We start from the raw sequence: 17,048 nt of genomic DNA, 5'->3' as shown, positions 1-17,048 counted from the left end.
TGGCATTTCCTAATATCTCAAGTATACACAGGTGAAAGTTTCTGCATCCTCCCATGCTTCTTTGTTATTGTGAATTGTCAAAAGTCATGCAGAGCTACAGTTTGCTTCATTCACGCAACTGTTTTTTTGTTTATTTTTTCCTGACTCTTCCTTCATCAGTGTTTGCCTTGTGATAACCATTCATAAAAATAAACAGTGGGGTGCTGCTAGAATCTGTTGTTTCCTGGTAGCTACTATTTCTGAATATATATAGAAAGACCAGCCAGATAGTGAACAGCATAATTTCAAACAGCCAAACGTCTATCAGTTACTATGTTTCATTGCCTTTAATGCTTCACACTCTGGTGTTTATTGATGACTGGTGCTCTGAAAATAAGTGGCAGTTCCTGACCTAAGAGCTCACTGCCTCTTCAGCCTCCCTTTCTGTACCATCCTCTCTCAGGCAGGTCCTCTCCCTAACTCTCACCTCGCTTCATCCCCAAGAATCTGCACACATGGCTGCTTTGAGAGCGAGATCTGACGTGAAACAATGATTTTTGTTCCAGTTTGACTCTTTTCCTTTGCAGGATCAAAATCCCATGGGTTATTAGAAGAATGTAAGCCAATGAGTTCATAATATAAAGTTAACTTTCCACATTATATTGACAGTAAATTGTTTGCACAAAGATTTAAAGCTATCAGTCAGTTCAGTTTAGTTCAGTCTCTCAGTTGTGTCCAACTCTTTGCAACCCCATGAATCGCAGCACGCCAGGCCTCCCTGTCCATCACCAACTCCTGGAGTTCACTCAAACTCATGTCCATCGAGTCAGTGATGCCATCCAGCCATCTCATCCTCTGTCATCCCCTTCTCTTCCTGCCCCCAATCCCTCCCAGCATCAGAGTCTTTTCCAATGAGTCAACTCTTCACATGAGGTAGCCAAAGTATTGGAGTTTCAGCTTTAGCATCAGTCCTTCCAATGAACACTCAGGACTTATCTCCTTTAGGATGGACTGGTTGGATCTCCTTGCAGTCCAAGGGACTCTCAAGAGTCTTCTCCAACACCACAGTTCAAAAGCATCAATTCTTCAGCACTCAGCTTTCTTCACAGTCCAACTCTCACATCCATACATGACCAATGGAAAAACCATAGCTTTGACTAGACGGACTTTTGTTGGCAAAGTAATGTCTCTGCTTTTAAATATGCTGTCTAGGTTGGTCATAACTTTCCTTCCAAGGAGTAAGCGTCTTTTTATTTCATGGCTGCAGTCACCATCTGCAGTGATTTGGGAGCCCGAAAAAATAAAGTCTGACACTGTTTCCACCGTTTCCCCATCTATTTCCCATGAAGTGGTAGGACCGGATGCCATGATCTTCGTTTTCTGAATGTTGAGCTTTAAGCCAACTTTTCACTCTCCTCTTTCACTTTCATCAAGAGGCTTTTTAGTTCTTCTTCACTTTCTGCCATAAGGGTGGTGTCATCTGTATATCCGAGGTTATTGATATTTCTCCCAACAATCTTGATTCCAGCTTGTGCTTCTTCCAGCCCACCGTTTCTCATGATGTACTCTGCATAGAAGTTAAATAAGCAGGGTGACAATATACAGCCTTGACGAACTCCTTTTCCTATTTGGAACCAGTCTGTTGTTCCATGTCCAGTTCTAACTGTTGCTTCCTGACCTGCATACAGATTTCTCAGGAGGCAGATCAGGTGGTCTGGTATTCCCATCTCTTTCAGAATTTTCCACAGTTTATTGTGATCCACATAGTCAAAGGCTTTGGCGTAGTCAATAAAGCAGAAATAGATGTTTTTCTGGAACTCTCTTGCTTTTTCCATGATCCAGCAGATGTTGGCAATTTGATCTCTGGTTCCTCTGCCTTTATCTAAAACCAGCTTGAACATCAGGAAGTTCACAGTTCACATATTGCTGAAGCCTGGCTTGGAGAATTTTGAGCATTACTTTGCTAGCGTGTGAGATGAGTGCAATTGTGAGGTAGTTTGAGTATTCTTTGGCATTGCCTTTCTTTGAGATTGAAATGAAAACTGACCTTTTCCAGTCCTGTGGCCACTGCTGAGTTTTCCAAATTTGCTGGCATATTGAGTGCAGCACTTTCACAGCATCATCTTTCAGGATTTGAAATAGCTCAACTGGAATTCCATCACCTCCACTAGCTTTGTTCGTAGTGATGCTTTCTAAGGCCCACTTGATTTCACATTCCAGGATGTCTGGCTCTAGGTCAGTGATCATACCATTGTGATTATCTGGGTCTTGAAGATCTTTTTTGTACAGTTCTTCTGTGTTCTTGCCACCTCTTCTTAATATCTGCTGCTTCTGTTAAGTCCATACCATTTCTGTCCTTTATTGAGCCCATCTTTGCAAGAAATGATCCCTTGGTATATCTAATTTTCTTTAAGAGATCTCTAGTCTTCCCCATTCTGTTGTCTTCATCTGTTTCTTTGCATTGATCACTGAGGAAGGCTTTATTATATCTCCGTGCTATTCTTTGTAACTCTGCATTCAGATGCTTATATCTTTCCTTTTCTCCTTTGCTTTTCGCTTCTCTTTTCACAGCTATTTGTAAGGCCTCCTCAGACAGCCATTTTGCTTTTTTGCATTTCTTTTTCATGGAGATGGTCTTGATCCCTGTCTCTGTACAATGTCACAAACCTCCGTCCATAGTTCATCAGGCACTCTATCTATCAGATCCAGTCCCTTAAATCTATTTCTCACTTCCACTGTATAATCATAAGGGATTTGACTTAGGTCATACCTGAATGGTCTAATGGTTTTCCCTACTTAAAGCTATAGTATGCTACTTTTATGACTTGTTTGTAATGCAGTCAGTGTGGTTTTTTAAGACATGAATTTTGTACAGGAAAAACCAATCCAAGTTAAGCTGTCACCTGCTTTTGTTTATGAGAAATAACAAAAATGTCTTTTATTCTATTCCAGTATCTTTTTTCATGTTATTTCCTTGGATAAGTAAAATATGTCAATCTCTGGTCACTTGTTGAACTTCTCCATGCATAATAAGGCTTCCCAGGTGGCACTAGCAGTAAAGAACCCCCCTGCCAATGCAAGAGACATGAGTCAAGAGTTTGATCCCTGGGTCGGGAAGGTCCCCTGGGGGAGGGTGTGGCAACCCACTCCTGTATTCTTGCCTGGAGAATCCCATGGACAGAGGAGCCTGATGGGCTACAGTCCATGGGGTCGCAAAGAGTCAGACACGACTGAAGCAACTTAGGACACACGCAAGCATAATAACTCTGCTGCTGCTGCTGCTAAGTCACTTCTAGAGTCCTACAATTTTTTCTTCCTCTCATAAATTTTACACTATACTTTTTCTTGTTAAATCTCTCTCCCACTATACTGTGAGAATTTTAGTGTGCATCTCATTTGTCTCTCTCTCCACCATGTGGAGATGGCTGTATGCTTTCTGTTGAACTTTTTTGATTTTAATAACATTAATTTTTATCTGATTGCAAAGTAATACATATTATAGTGTGAAATTTGGAAATTACATAAAGGCACACAAAACACACGCATAAAAAGTAAAGTTAAAGCTCACATCCCCAAGATAACCACTGTTAGCATTCTGGTATATTTTCTAGCCATTTTTCTCCCTTTAGGAATAGACATGTATACTTTTTGTTCATTTTATAAAAATGAGGTATATATTGCACATATCTTTTTGTAATGCGAATTTTTCTGGTTAATCTTTGGCTGAGTAAAATTGTTCATTTTTTTCATGCTGCGATTTTTTTTTCAATAGTTTCAGAGGATTCTATAGTATAAGCATGATTAAGAAGAGAGATTCTTAGTAAGCACACTTCAGTTCAAATCTTAAACCTTGCCCTCTTGAGCACTGTGGCCTCTCTGTAGCTCAGCTTGCTTTTTCATTCATAAAATAGAAGTATCTCCCACCTAAGATTATTTTAAGGAATAAATAAGAGCATGTATAAAAAGCACTTAGCCCACTGCTTGACACATGAAAGTGAAAGAAAAAGTGAGTGTTGGTCGCTCAGTCATCACTCTGACTCTTTGCAACCCCATGGATTGTAGCCCACCAGGCTTCTCTGTCCATGGAATTCTCCAGGCAAGAATACTGGAGTGAGTCACCATTCCCTTCTCTAGAGGCCCTTCTGACCCAGGGTTCGAACCCAGGTCTCCTGCATTGCAGGCAGATTCTTTACCGTTTGAGCCACCAGGAAAGCCCAAAGTATATGTCTAATAACTGATAGCTATTATTGTTTTTGCTATATTTTATTTGACTAATGACCTAGTAATGCCATATTTTCATTATTAAAACAGTGCTGGAATAAACATACATCTAGGTAGATCTTTGCACATGTCTATAATTATTATATCAAGATAAATTCCTGTTTAGAATTGAGGAGTCCAGTGAGTATCTGAAGCTTAGATTTTTGATAGAAAGATTACTCTCCAGGTACAATTTTCATTCTAACCATTTTTTGAGTGTGCCAGTTTTCCCTTCTCCTGTAAGAGGTTGCTTTACGCAATTGCACAGAATTTGTAGCTTTCATGTAATGCAAACAGTCTTGAGAGAAAACCTACGTGTAAGCTATCATCTTTTGTGTCATTGATACTTGTGTGATGACAGTGAGCATTATATCACCCCCTGAAAGGTTGATTTGGAAATCTTTTTTTTTCTCCTCTTTCTTCCAAAATATACTGCATCAAAGAATCCAAGTTGTCCACTAGAAAATAATTCAAATTGATTTATTTCTACTTTATCATTCTTTTAGGTTGTGCTCTATAAATATAAAAAGGAGATATAGAGTCCTAAGAGTTCTAATATTGAATCAGAGTGACACCAAGGATTAGCAATTATCTAGATATTTTCTAGCATTATTTCAGATACTCTGAACATCCTGAAATTCAATGGCCTTAAAAAAGCAATAATGAGCAACATATTTCATTTTGTTTTCATGTTAGTTTATTGATGTGAAGTGTACTGTCAGTTCCACTTGTGCATTCTAAACAAGCAATCTAGCTTTGATCTATTTAATTTGATCTGTAGCTTTTTATATGTTATTTTGGATAGACAAGAATTTGTTCATATTTTAACTTAATTTTCATTTGCATGTTTACCTAGTACATATCATTTAGGGTCTACTTTATGCTTTAGTATCATGTTGCAGTGTCTGAATTATAGATTTTAGGGATTTCATTGATGTGTAGCTTAATCTAGTATTGTTATCCACGTAAAGCAAATCTGTATTGAAAGGTCACTCAAAATAGAAATTGTTTCTGAATATTTTGATTTCATTCTCATTTTATGATATTTTATGCCCAAATATCACCACTAAAATTTTTTGATATCTGCTTTGGGTTATTTTGGTTATTTTTCAAAAATCCTGATTTTTTATTCAACAGTTATTTCATTCAGTGCCTACTGTACACTAGGCTCTTAGGATATAGATAGGAGTTTAGAAGTTTAAAAAACAAATATGATGCTTAAGCTTTTGTATATATTAATATATATTATATACTATATATTTACTACAAGCATATATTCAGTAGTTTCTTTCACTTGCATTTCACATAACTTTCAGAACTAAAATTTCTGTCAAGAATAAAATACATTGGAGGAATATGTTTACATTATTTAGATTTTCAGTTTCTTTTTGGAACATTGCATATTACTGTACAATAAATTACTATAAAGTACAAAAAATATGCAAATGACTCTGAAGACAAATTTTCAATTTCTGATTAGGTACAAAGCATCTTGATAACAATTTTTAAATGAATAGTGAAATAAAGGTCAAAGAAAAGTATCTAGTACTTTCATTTATATTTCAGATATCATTTAAATTTTTTTCTTAACACCCACCCCACCGCTTCCTCTTCCTTGGTGTACCCTGTTATCCTAGATTTCATTTTGTTTTTCTTTCCTCTGTAATCTGTCGAGTCAGGAATTCTCCCTTTGGATGTGACTGTGGGTGGTCCTGAGAGCTGATCCCCAAGCCCCTGATCAGTAATTCAGTTTTAAGTTTTATTTTTTATTGAAAAAAATGAGTGGAAAGTTCTGTGCTCCCATTTGGAGTCTTCAGTGGAATTTGATCTTGCTGCCAATGTGGCCCTGGAGTAGGGCAGTCTGCTAGAAAAAAATGTCAGTGTAGCCCCTTGGGGCCTTCCATTGAGTGTGGCTACTGTACAACCTGCCTTATACTTCATTTCATTTCCCACTGAAAAGTTCAAACAAGAGTGGTTCTTATTTGACTGTTTTCCCCCCCAGTGGAAAAAATTAGACACTAGCTAAGTAGGCCACAGAGAGTGAAAAAGATGAATGGAAAAGAAAGATGGTGAAGGAAGTGAATCTGAAAGGGAAACTTAATGGAAACAAGGGGAAAGAAAATTTCCAAATTGTTAAGAGAACATTACAGAATGGATAGTGATATTTTGTTAAGGCCAATACTTCCTCTCTCCTGTTTCTGGCCCACATTGCTCTCATTCTATTGCAGTTGTCCAGACCCCTCCACACTCGGCTCTCACCATCCTTTCAACACATCGCTTATCTGTACACAAGGCTAATTCCTGAATAAAGCACAAATTCCGTAGCTCAGCAAATCATCAGGGCTGGCCACCATCTAGATCTGCTTCTCAGACCTTATCCTCACACTTTTTTTGACATATTTCTTCTTCTCCAGCCAATTGAAACTATGAACTTTGCCCCAAGCAAACCTTCTGACTTCACCTCTCAGATTGTCCTCCTTGGCCAGTGACTGTCATCTTTACCAATTGAAGTCCTACCCAAATTCTCAGGCCCAAATGCTTTAGGAAGCTCTCATAATCACAGCAACCTGAACAAGCCCTCTCTCTTCCAGACTCCTGTATCAGCGTGTACCTCTCTTAATGCCTCTTGTGGGTTAGTTATACAGGCCTTAGTTTTCCTGTAAGATCTTAAGCTCCTTGTGGAATAAAGACCAAAGCTCTTTTTTATGCCCTCCATAGTCTTTCACATATTGCCTTCCTTATAGTATCTGACTAATAAAAATGCATTGGATGAATAATAGAAACAAGTCTCATTAGGATTAGGCAATCTAATACAAATTTCACATTTTTATGCCTGATTTTATAGTTTCTTTGGTATAGAAATAAAAATAGACATATGGGTATTTGTTATTAAATGGAGACTTCTCAGTACCTATAACAGTGAAATTTAGTGAGTCAGTCCAACAGGTACAGGATTTTCCACCCTCATTTGATGTCCAGGGATACCTGAGCACCCTGCCTAGTGCCCAGGGGAAGTACTGGGCACTGTACTGAAGTACTGGGGTTCTACAGCTGAAGTACTGCTAGGCCTCCTGAATTCCTTTTTGTAGATTTTTCTCTCCAAGGAATGTCATTCCTTTCCTATTAACTTATATATACATGTAGTTGCCAATGATATTTAAATGCTTTTTAACTGCAGGCCAGACATTACAAATATTCTGTTGGTCATACAGGTGGGGAGAAACATCATATTTTTCTCCCACCTAACTTTTCTGTGTGCACTAACTCCAAACATATCTGAATTTTCATAATTCAAAGACAATATATATGATATATGTGCCAACGTTTTGAGAACAAATAGCTGCCAAGCAAAACCTGACAGCATATTCCTTGGTGACATTTAAACGCTGTGCACACAGAGTGAACAGCTACCTAAGATTGAGCTCGTATGCAAATGTGAACACTCCTTAATTAAAATTACGCTGTGTACATTAAAACTTTCTTTAGAGGCTATGGAATTTTCAAGAAAAATACAGCTGAGCTTGACCTTAAGTACCTTGCCTCATTAGTTTTTGTCATTTCCAGCTACTAGTCTCTCCAAAGAAAACAACTTTCTTTGTTTCTTTTAGTTTTGTGTGTACCCTGAGCTGTATTCCCAGTTGCTGCTACAAAAACTGAAGTGGTTCCAAACACCACTATTGTTTTTCTTTTTTTTTTCCCTGTAACTAATATTTAAACATCAAAGATACTCTGGTACTTTTATGTTGAAGACTGTATATAAAACCAAATTTTCCCTAAAGGTATTTTATTTGCCGTCCAGGATTTTTTTTTTTTTTTTTAATTTTTTTTTGCTGTTAGACTTCTTTTTTTAGAAATCATCTGACTGGTAGCCTTTTGATTTCACAAGATCACTGGCAGTTGTATGGAAGAAGAACTGAGTGGGGCCATATTAAAAGCAGGGAGATGAGTTACCAGATCTTTAAAAATATTTTAAGATATTTAAAAACAAAACAAAAAATCTCTCTCTGAATTTTCCACCAAATGTTACATTATGATGAACAATGACCTTGGGAAATTTTCAAGTTTAAGCACTTTATAAGGGTTCCTCTTAATGTTTAAACTAAAAAATAATGTTGCTATCAAAAGACTTTTATTATTATGGCAATTCTCATGAAGTCCTTAATGTATTTAAGAGCCCATTATGATAGCTCTTATATAATGGTTTCAAAGTTTTATTTATTCTGTTAGTTGGAAAATGTTTCATGTGATTAACCTTTGGTTAGCTCTTTTAAAAATTATATATGATATGAAGGGAAATATTGTTTATATATTATCTAAACCTTTTTCCTAAAATGTCAGTTTTATTTCTGTATGGCATCATTGACTCAATGGACATAAGTCTGAGCAAACTCTGGGAGATAGCGAAGGACAGGGAAGCCTGCCATGCTGCAGTCCATGGGGTCGCAAAGCGTCGGACACGACTTAGTGACTGAACAACAAGAACATTATTTATTTTCATTTAAACATGTATCCTAAAGAAACAGTCATTGTTGTTTTGGAATGCCTTTTCAGTTAGTGGACTTAAGTTTGGAATACTTAATTGCAGTTAATAGGTAGCAGTAGAAATAGAAAGTATTTGATGTCCATGAAAGAAATCTAAGTATTACTAAAAGTGGCAATACTATGTGAATAAACGTGAATGTGGATCAGGGACTCAACTGGTAAAAATTACAATAAATACATACTAAGAAAAAGAATAGAACAGACATTCAAAATGTTAAAGGTATTTCTAATATGATATATGTGATCTCATAAGGAGAATGAATATATTAAATGAATTGCATTCTCAGATTGCTATTTTGTTCTTTATCAAAAGGAAAAATAAAGAATGGCAATTTAGGGTCAAAAATAATGCTACAAACCAAATTTAGCTTTAATTACTGTCTAGCCAGAGGAAGGAATAAGCTATCAGCCAAGACCATGATTCTTTGATCTCACATTTCAGCCTTCTTGTCCTCCAGATGAATGAAACAGTCTTTCCTCAAATGTTCAACAGGCCCTTTTACCATTTGATAGGACAGTTATTTTTAAGAAGGTTTAAAATGTGATCTGGAAAACCGCATTGACTCTATGTGGCATATTTGCTATTCTTAGCCTGGTTGAATAAGCTGGAAGTGGATGAATAATGCAGGTTAGAAAGAAAACAGATGCTAAGTATTACAAATAGGAAGGTTTTCCAGCAATGAGACTTTCATTTTAGGACTAGATTTTTGTTGGCACTTTTGGCATTATGACAATTCTTGTTTCTCTCTCCAGCTGTTACACATCTGTATTGAAGGTTGGGGCAACTGGCGTTGGTCAGAGCCCTTCAGTGTGGACCATGCGGGGACATTTATTAGAACTATTCAGTACAAGGGTCGAACTGCTTCACTCATCATCAAGGCTCAGCAAGTCAGCGGCGTGCAGAAACAGGTAAGTTCTTGTGTGTCCATGGCCCAGACGACTCTGAATCATTGGATGTTATAATGGAAGGGAAACTTAAAGAGATGAAAATAACAATCGTAAAAAAAAATCGCAGAGCTCTTCCTAGCTGTGCCTACTCCAGCCATGCGTATGCACACTTACTAAGTGTTTGTTGTTGATCCTGATGATGCTGATGGCTTCGTACCCTTGTCCCAGGTCTTTTACAAGAGCTGCTAACGAGCAGTAAAATTTACTGATTTTCATTTCACCTCTTCTCCCTGTCACCACCTACCTTCTGGTGGAGGTGCTAATGAGCTGTGAAATGGCCAAAGGGTCTTTATTGAGAAGGAAAAGAAGCCAAGGATGGTGGGGACTCTGGATAGTCCAGCAGTGGATAACCAGGAGTTGATTCTCAGGCATGCAAGAGTAACCTGCAAGAAAGTATCGAGGTTCTCTCCCATGGCAGAGTGGGCCTGGGTCTCCAGCAAGCGTTCTTTTCCTAGGAGTTAATATTAACTACAGTAAAAATTCACTGCAGTCTTACTCTTGGCTTATAAAACCTCAGCTCTCAGCACATATTTTTACGTATTTTATAAAACTTCCTTTTGGCTGTTTTTGAAGTTCTAAGACTGCAAAGTGGGGGGGGGAAGTATCTGACACTTTTTTGTGTTCTTAAGATGTGAAAATGTGGTTTTTAAAAGATGTTTTTCAAGCATGGAGCACATGACAAGAGTAGAAAGAAAAAAAAAGGAAGTATTAAAATTTGAAAACTGGCTTCACTGCACACATAATAACTGGATTTGTCGTAAGAGTTTTAACATATACATCTGCATCTGGATTGTAACAATCTATCCAAAGGTTATGTGAACTGAAGACGTGATAGACACAGCACCAGTGCCTGGAAAAGGAAAAAGGGAGCTTTCTGTATTGAGCACCTGGGGCCCCTTCACTGCTGTGTGCCAGGGGGCAAGCAGGAGGCAACCGGTAAAGTGAACAGTAGGACCCGTCCCGTGTGCATTCTTGGTCTGCACCTAATCAGGGAGCCGGACTTCGTGCTCTCATTATTGAGAGCAACAAGTGAGAAGAGTACAGTAGCAGCAGAGTCTCAGAAGCGTGGAAGAGTGTTCCCCATCAGCCGACCATTTCCCCAAGTATTTGTTGATTGCCTCCTGTAGAACAGGGTATAACAGAAGACCCTAAGTATGTGACACAACCTTTGCTCTCAAAGTGTAAATTCACATAAATTTATGTAAACCCAACAATGTGTACGGCTGACAGTAAGTGTGAAGGGAATTTAGAGGTTTCACTAAGAAGATTTGACCTGAACTAGGCTTTACAAAGCATGTTGAATTGAGATTAAGAGAGGGCATCCCCACTCAGCAGTATGGGATAAACAAAGATACAAATATTGGACAAATGGATCTTACCCAAGGACTCAGGAGGAGACCAGCATGGCTAGTGTGGGCTTTGAACTGGAAAGTCTTAAAAACAAGAATCGTTTCTCCCGTCTTCCCTCAGACCTTGCTTACATGGACGTGCTCTCAACAAACATCTGCCCAGCACCCACTGGTTTCCTGATTCCGTCACTCACGATCTCTCAAGAATGCCTTGTCTACCTCCCCATTCATCAGCGTGCCTGAGAAATGGTCATAGAGCATTTGTTTGAATACTCTGAACGAGAGTCTCATTCTCTCACATGGCAGCTCTTTCCGTTGTCGGTTACTTCCAGATATTAATGAAATAAGAAATTCTTTCCTAATTTTGAGCCAAGATCTGTTACCATTTAGCCAGTTTTTACCATTCCTCAGAACTTGAGAGGCATACACAGGAAGCACGTAACTTGTTGCCTCTCCTCTATATTAAGCCTTCCAAAAACATGAGGAATTAGCATATTTCCCCTTAGTTTCTCTCCCTCTAGGCTTCAACTTGAGTATGTGTCTGAATGAATCCCTTGGAGGGTTTGTTGAATGAAGCACAGGTTGCTGGATTCCCACCCCTAGAGTTCCAGGTTCAGTAGTTCTTGGGTATAGCACGAGAATTTGTATTTCTAACAAGTTCTCGGATGCTTTGACTACCATAGCTCTGGTCTGAAGTTTTCCAGTTCGTTCAGCTCTGTGTTCAGAGTTCAGAGGACATTTACCAATGAGTGGAGTGGCAGGGTCCTTCTGTGGAGAAATGTTTTAAAGATACATCCTGATGGTTAAAGTCACAGGCACCCTTGCTAGCTACTACTTACCATTGTGATCACTTTTCTCATCTGTAAAATGGGAATAATAATAGTGCCTTCCTCGTAAAGTAGGTGTGAGAATTAAATAAGTTTGTATATGTATAGTGCTTACACTAGTGCCTGGCCCACTGTCATAACCCAATGAACTTCAGTTATTATTACAATAATGAAATATTTCCAGGCATGAGCAACACTCATGTGTTTTTGTGTTGCTACATACAGACACCTCATTCTTGCCATAGATATTACTTTCAAGAACTGATATTAGATTTCAGGATACATTAGTATATACACTGTACCTGAGTAGATACTATCGCAACAGTATATACCATAAGTCAAAAAAATTTGTCATGAAAAATACATTTTTTTAATTCTTACAAAGTTTTACCTACCTTTTTTCTGATTGTAAAAGATCTCTCAGCCCTTGTACTTATTACCTATATGACCTTAAGCAAATTTCTTAACTGTTTTATGCTTCATATTCCTTTTATAATAGAAAACACCCAATAAATACTAGTTCACACTGTTATTTTTATGTTAACTATTATAAAATATATCTGGAAACACAAAAAGCCTCATGAAGAAAATGAAACTTACTCATAAATCAACCAACCAAAAAATATATTCTGTTATTACTTTGGTACCTTTTTTTCTTTGAAACAACTCGAAATCTGACTGTGTGTACTTAGTCGCTCAGTTGTGTCTGACTCTTTGCAACCCTGTAGACTGTAGCCCACCAGGCTCCTCTGTCCGTGGGATTCTCCAGGCAAGAATACTGGAGTGGGTTGCCATGTCTTCCTTCAGGGGATCTTCCGAACCCAGGGATCAAACCCAGGTCATCCAGCATTGCAGGCAGATTCCTTACCATCTGAGTGAAATTGAACTGTAATCATAATTTTTCAACTTGTTTCTTCTTTTAACTTTATGTAATGTTTATTTTCTCCTGTTATTTAAAATTCCTGGAGTTATCCCTTTAATGGTTGCCTAGTGATTTGCCATATGGTATATCGAAATACACCTAGACATTTCCTTGCTGTTGAACATTCAGTTAATGTCCAGTTGGTCACTGTAATAGATCCTGCAATAAATATCTTTTTTATAAATATATGTCCACATTTCTGTATCTGTCCTTAAAATAATTGCTATAAAATTTAAATTACCTGCCCAAAGGATATGAATATTTTTGTGATGCTTGATGCATATTTCCAAATTAAAAAGATATACTTTATTTCTTAGACAAAACTCACTGTTTTGACTTACCAGAGTCTTATTGCTACTATGCTAATCTTTTAAATAACTAAATATATATTTTTCCTAAAACATCTGCCGACTTCATGAGTTTTTCAAACTATTAGCATTTTTTAAACCTTAAATATTTATGAAGGGTTCAAATCAGAACTAAAAAAATTTTCCGTGCATTGAGAGTTTAAGGAATTCTTTTAATCACTCTCTCTGTTAATGCCAAATATAGATTTTAAGGCATCTGGTGCCAAATCACATTTCAGGACTTTTCCAAATGTTATTTGTACTGTTAAATGTTAATAATCCTTTTCTGGGTGTGGGGGAGAATGCCTTTCACACTTTTCTCTGCTTCTTACCCATTTATAATAAATACTCTTAAAAAAAAAAAAAAAAAAGGTCAAGTCTAGCCAAACAGGAAAGGGATATGTGGAAAGAAATAATGGAAGCATAAGCGGCCCTCACATGGCATTTACCTTTTGGAGAAGAGGTGTCTTCTTCTCCCACAGGAACTGGGAAAATCCATTTTACATTCCCGCTATCATGGGAGGCCTTACACACGTAACTTATTTTGAGTTTTAACATTTCTTGTCATCATCATCTGAGACTGTGCTCTATATTAGAGCCATTTTTAAAAACTCAGCAGAGCAGGGAAAAGTGAAACACAAAAACAACAATTCGTTAACCTAAAATTCAAGCAAATGGAAAGTGGTTTATACTGAACCTGGGTAATACGAGGTTCAGCAGACCACCATGGCAACCTCAGACCTACCACTGCATGTATCAAAGTTGTAAAAAAACCTTCCCAGTCAATGTTTTTCAGCCTTTCTTCTCTTTCTCTCTCTCTCCCCCCACTTCTCTGTCTGTCCCTGTCTCTCTCTGTCTGTTCCTGTCTGTCTGTCTCTCTGTCTGTCTGTCTGTCTCTCTCTCTCTCTCTCTACCCCCTCTCCCCTCCACACCCTACCCTCCCACACACAAAGTATTACTTCCTTTAAACTGGATTTTTTTTTTCCTATGGTCAGGGTAGATTAACTAACATTCAGATTAGCTCTAGTTAAAGTACAGCAGAGACACAGGATTCCTCAGGTGGCCAGGTTAGGAAGGAAGATAGGTATCAACCTTCCAGAAGAGCGTGGTGGACTCCTGCCTCCCTCACATCTTGGCTTCTTTCCTTCTATCCCACCTGGGCCTGGAAAGTTACAAGAAACCACAGCTGCCTAATTACCACACCCAATTTGGGGAGGTGAGTGTGTGCAGCTCCCTGATGTACCTTAACCGTGTACCGTGCCTCTGGACAGTGGAGAATTGGCTAAAGCTTGTTGGAACAATGACGTTTAGTTGCCTGTACCCTTCCTTTCCTAGACCCTTCTCATTTCTCCAATTCAATAAAAATTGACCACACACAAAATTTCCCAGAAACTTTGTACATTATACAACTACTCATGTACACATATTTGCTTCTATGTTTTCCATCTCTTCATTGAGGAAAGCTTTACCGTTCTAAAAATTTTAATGTACATATATGAATGTATGTATATATATTTGTATCTTTATACATACACTTTTAATCATGGTTAAGATATCATTTTCCAGTGCATCTGGTGCTCTGGAATTATTCTTTTAATATTGCTATTCTTCTTGGCACTGATCTAATAAGAGTTCAGAAACCTGCTAAGTAAAATCATATGTAGAAATCTTCAATACACATCTTTGTGGCTTTGGAGAAAAAGGGGAAGTGGTGTGAAACCTGGAAATGTGTACTAAAGAGAAACCCTACATTAAAAAAATTAAGTAGCTGTCTTCAACTGATAAATTAATCTTGAAATTCTAACCATAATTTTCAAAATATCAGCACTGTAAGTGTTGCCACTTTGAAGGAACGCAGGCATGGCTGCCACTGAACCCTGCAAGGGAGCAGCCACGTAGAGCAGAGTTCCAAGGCGCAGCCATTTTGGATTTCCTTTCATCTTAGTAGCCTTTCCTCCCTGGCCACTTTTAAGGATTTTCTTTTTATCAAATTTGAAGCCTATTTAACAGGCTTTTTGGTTGAAAATGAAACTATAAAAACCCACCAAGAGGATCTTTGTCTTTAAACAAAGTGAGTCCCAGATGGTTGCAAAGATTCTGTGGTTTCTGTGAGAGACAGCCAAATTCTCTCCTAAATCTCATGGGGCCCAAAGGTTCTGAAGCAAGAGCACTGAACACACATTGCCAGGCCTGGACACATCCAGAAGAGGAACAGAGTTAAATACTGCCTCAGCACTTCCAAATGTTTATTCAAAATTAGGCAATGCTATGGCATCATAAGGCTTATCATAAGTGTCTCGTAACCCCTATATGTGCTAAAGAAAATCTTGTGTGCTGATTTAGGACTCATAGTTCAGTTGACTTGTGTGTGTTTTGTTATTTTGAAAATATTGTTTTAAAAGATTATAATGGCCAGAGTATCTAGGGGGAATATAACAGTTGAGCATAGCCTGGTTTTTGCAGACGTGTTCCTTCTAAAGAAGATTCTGAGAAATAGACTGTTGGAAAATAAATGTTCAAGAAATTGCTAAACCTCACTACTCAAGTAATGCAAGTTGAAGTAACAATGACTTTAATTTTTGGTCTATCAATCTAGCAGATTTGTCTGGGATAAATAATAGTTCATAAATAATTGTTAATATATTAATTTGTATAAGTAATAGTTTTTTTTTTAATGGTGGTTACAAAGTGCTCCTAATGACATAGAAAAATGTATCAGTTAGGATGCTTTCACCATGATGTTACAAAAATAGGCTTTTTAATCTTGATAGCAAGTTAATGAAGCAGATACTATTGCTCCTATCTTAAGGCAGGTTCAGTGTTGGGTAGTTAATTAGGCGCTCAGTACTGTATCTGCTTCTCTGCTGTCCTCTTGAGTTTGCCTTCCTGGCCTCAAGATAGCTGCAAAATCTGTATCCTCTCCTGATATCTTCCATGGCAGAGAAAAAGGAGGGTTTTCTCTTCTCAAATTGTCTTCCTTATTATCAAAGAGTAAAATCTTTCCCAGAGACTTTTAGCAGCCTTCCTTTTTGTATTATTTGCCAAAACAGAGCTCCATGTTCACCACTAATCATTGGCAATGGTGGAATGGAGTTACCAGGATTAGCATGTACCAACTGTGATACAGCTTTTAGGGGTCTTGCGAGGTGTCCACCTTCCCTGAGGACTGGGCTGCTTGAGGCCTAAACCAAATCGGTGATTTTGACAGCAAAGGCAAAGGAAAGACTAACAAAGAAAAAGAAGTTATTTGGAATGGAACCACTGGTTTCTGCTATAATACATTACCTTATGATGAGCAAGCTTTATTCTCTTTATATTGTTTCTGTTTTCTTAATAGGTAGGTATTGATTTTATGAGATACAGACTATCAGGGTAGTGATCAGACTCTGGACCAGACAGTCGGGGTAACATCAGGCCAATTATTCAACATCTCTCTGCCTCTGTTTTTTTCCTTATTAATATGAGGACTCATTATAGCACCTGTTTTATGTGGTTGTTTTGAAAATAAGAGATAATTTGTGAAAATACTTATTAGGTTCTCCAAAAAGGAAAAAAAAAAACAGAACAAAAAGGGTGTGTCTTTGTGTTTGTGTGTGTACACACACATATACTTGTATGTATGTATATACATACACACATAGAGAAGGGGAAAGAGAGATTTACTATAAATTGGCTCACATGATTATGGAGGCTGAGAAGTCCTAAGATTCGCAGTCTGCAGGTTGGAAGACCAGAAGAGCTGATGTGAAGTTCCAGTCCAAAAGCCAGCAGGCTAGCATACCAAGAAGAGCTGATGTTTCAATTGTTTCCATAGGCTGGAACAGATGAGTGTCCAGCTCAAGCATGAGGCAGGAGGAGTTGCCTCCTGACCCAG

The 17,048-nt window shown here is 37.9% G+C and overlaps 1 protein-coding gene across 15 annotated transcripts in view; it reads left to right on the top strand.

Moving 5' to 3' along the window:
* The window catches only part of VPS13B (vacuolar protein sorting 13 homolog B), an 806,276-nt gene that overhangs the window by 730,301 nt on the left and 58,927 nt on the right, over window positions 1-17,048 (top strand). For all 15 annotated transcript variants that reach the window (XM_059874347.1, XM_059874354.1, XM_005215634.5 and 12 more), the window contains one exon: window positions 9,535-9,690. In XM_059874347.1, coding sequence (XP_059730330.1) covers window positions 9,535-9,690 — 156 coding nt within the window. The remainder of the gene's footprint in view (window positions 1-9,534; window positions 9,691-17,048) is intronic.

The sequence above is a fragment of the Bos taurus genome, chromosome 14 (assembly GCF_002263795.3).
Source record: "Bos taurus isolate L1 Dominette 01449 registration number 42190680 breed Hereford chromosome 14, ARS-UCD2.0, whole genome shotgun sequence".
NCBI classification, from domain to species: domain Eukaryota; kingdom Metazoa; phylum Chordata; class Mammalia; order Artiodactyla; family Bovidae; genus Bos; species Bos taurus.
This window is presented reverse-complemented; position numbering and strand designations above follow the sequence as displayed.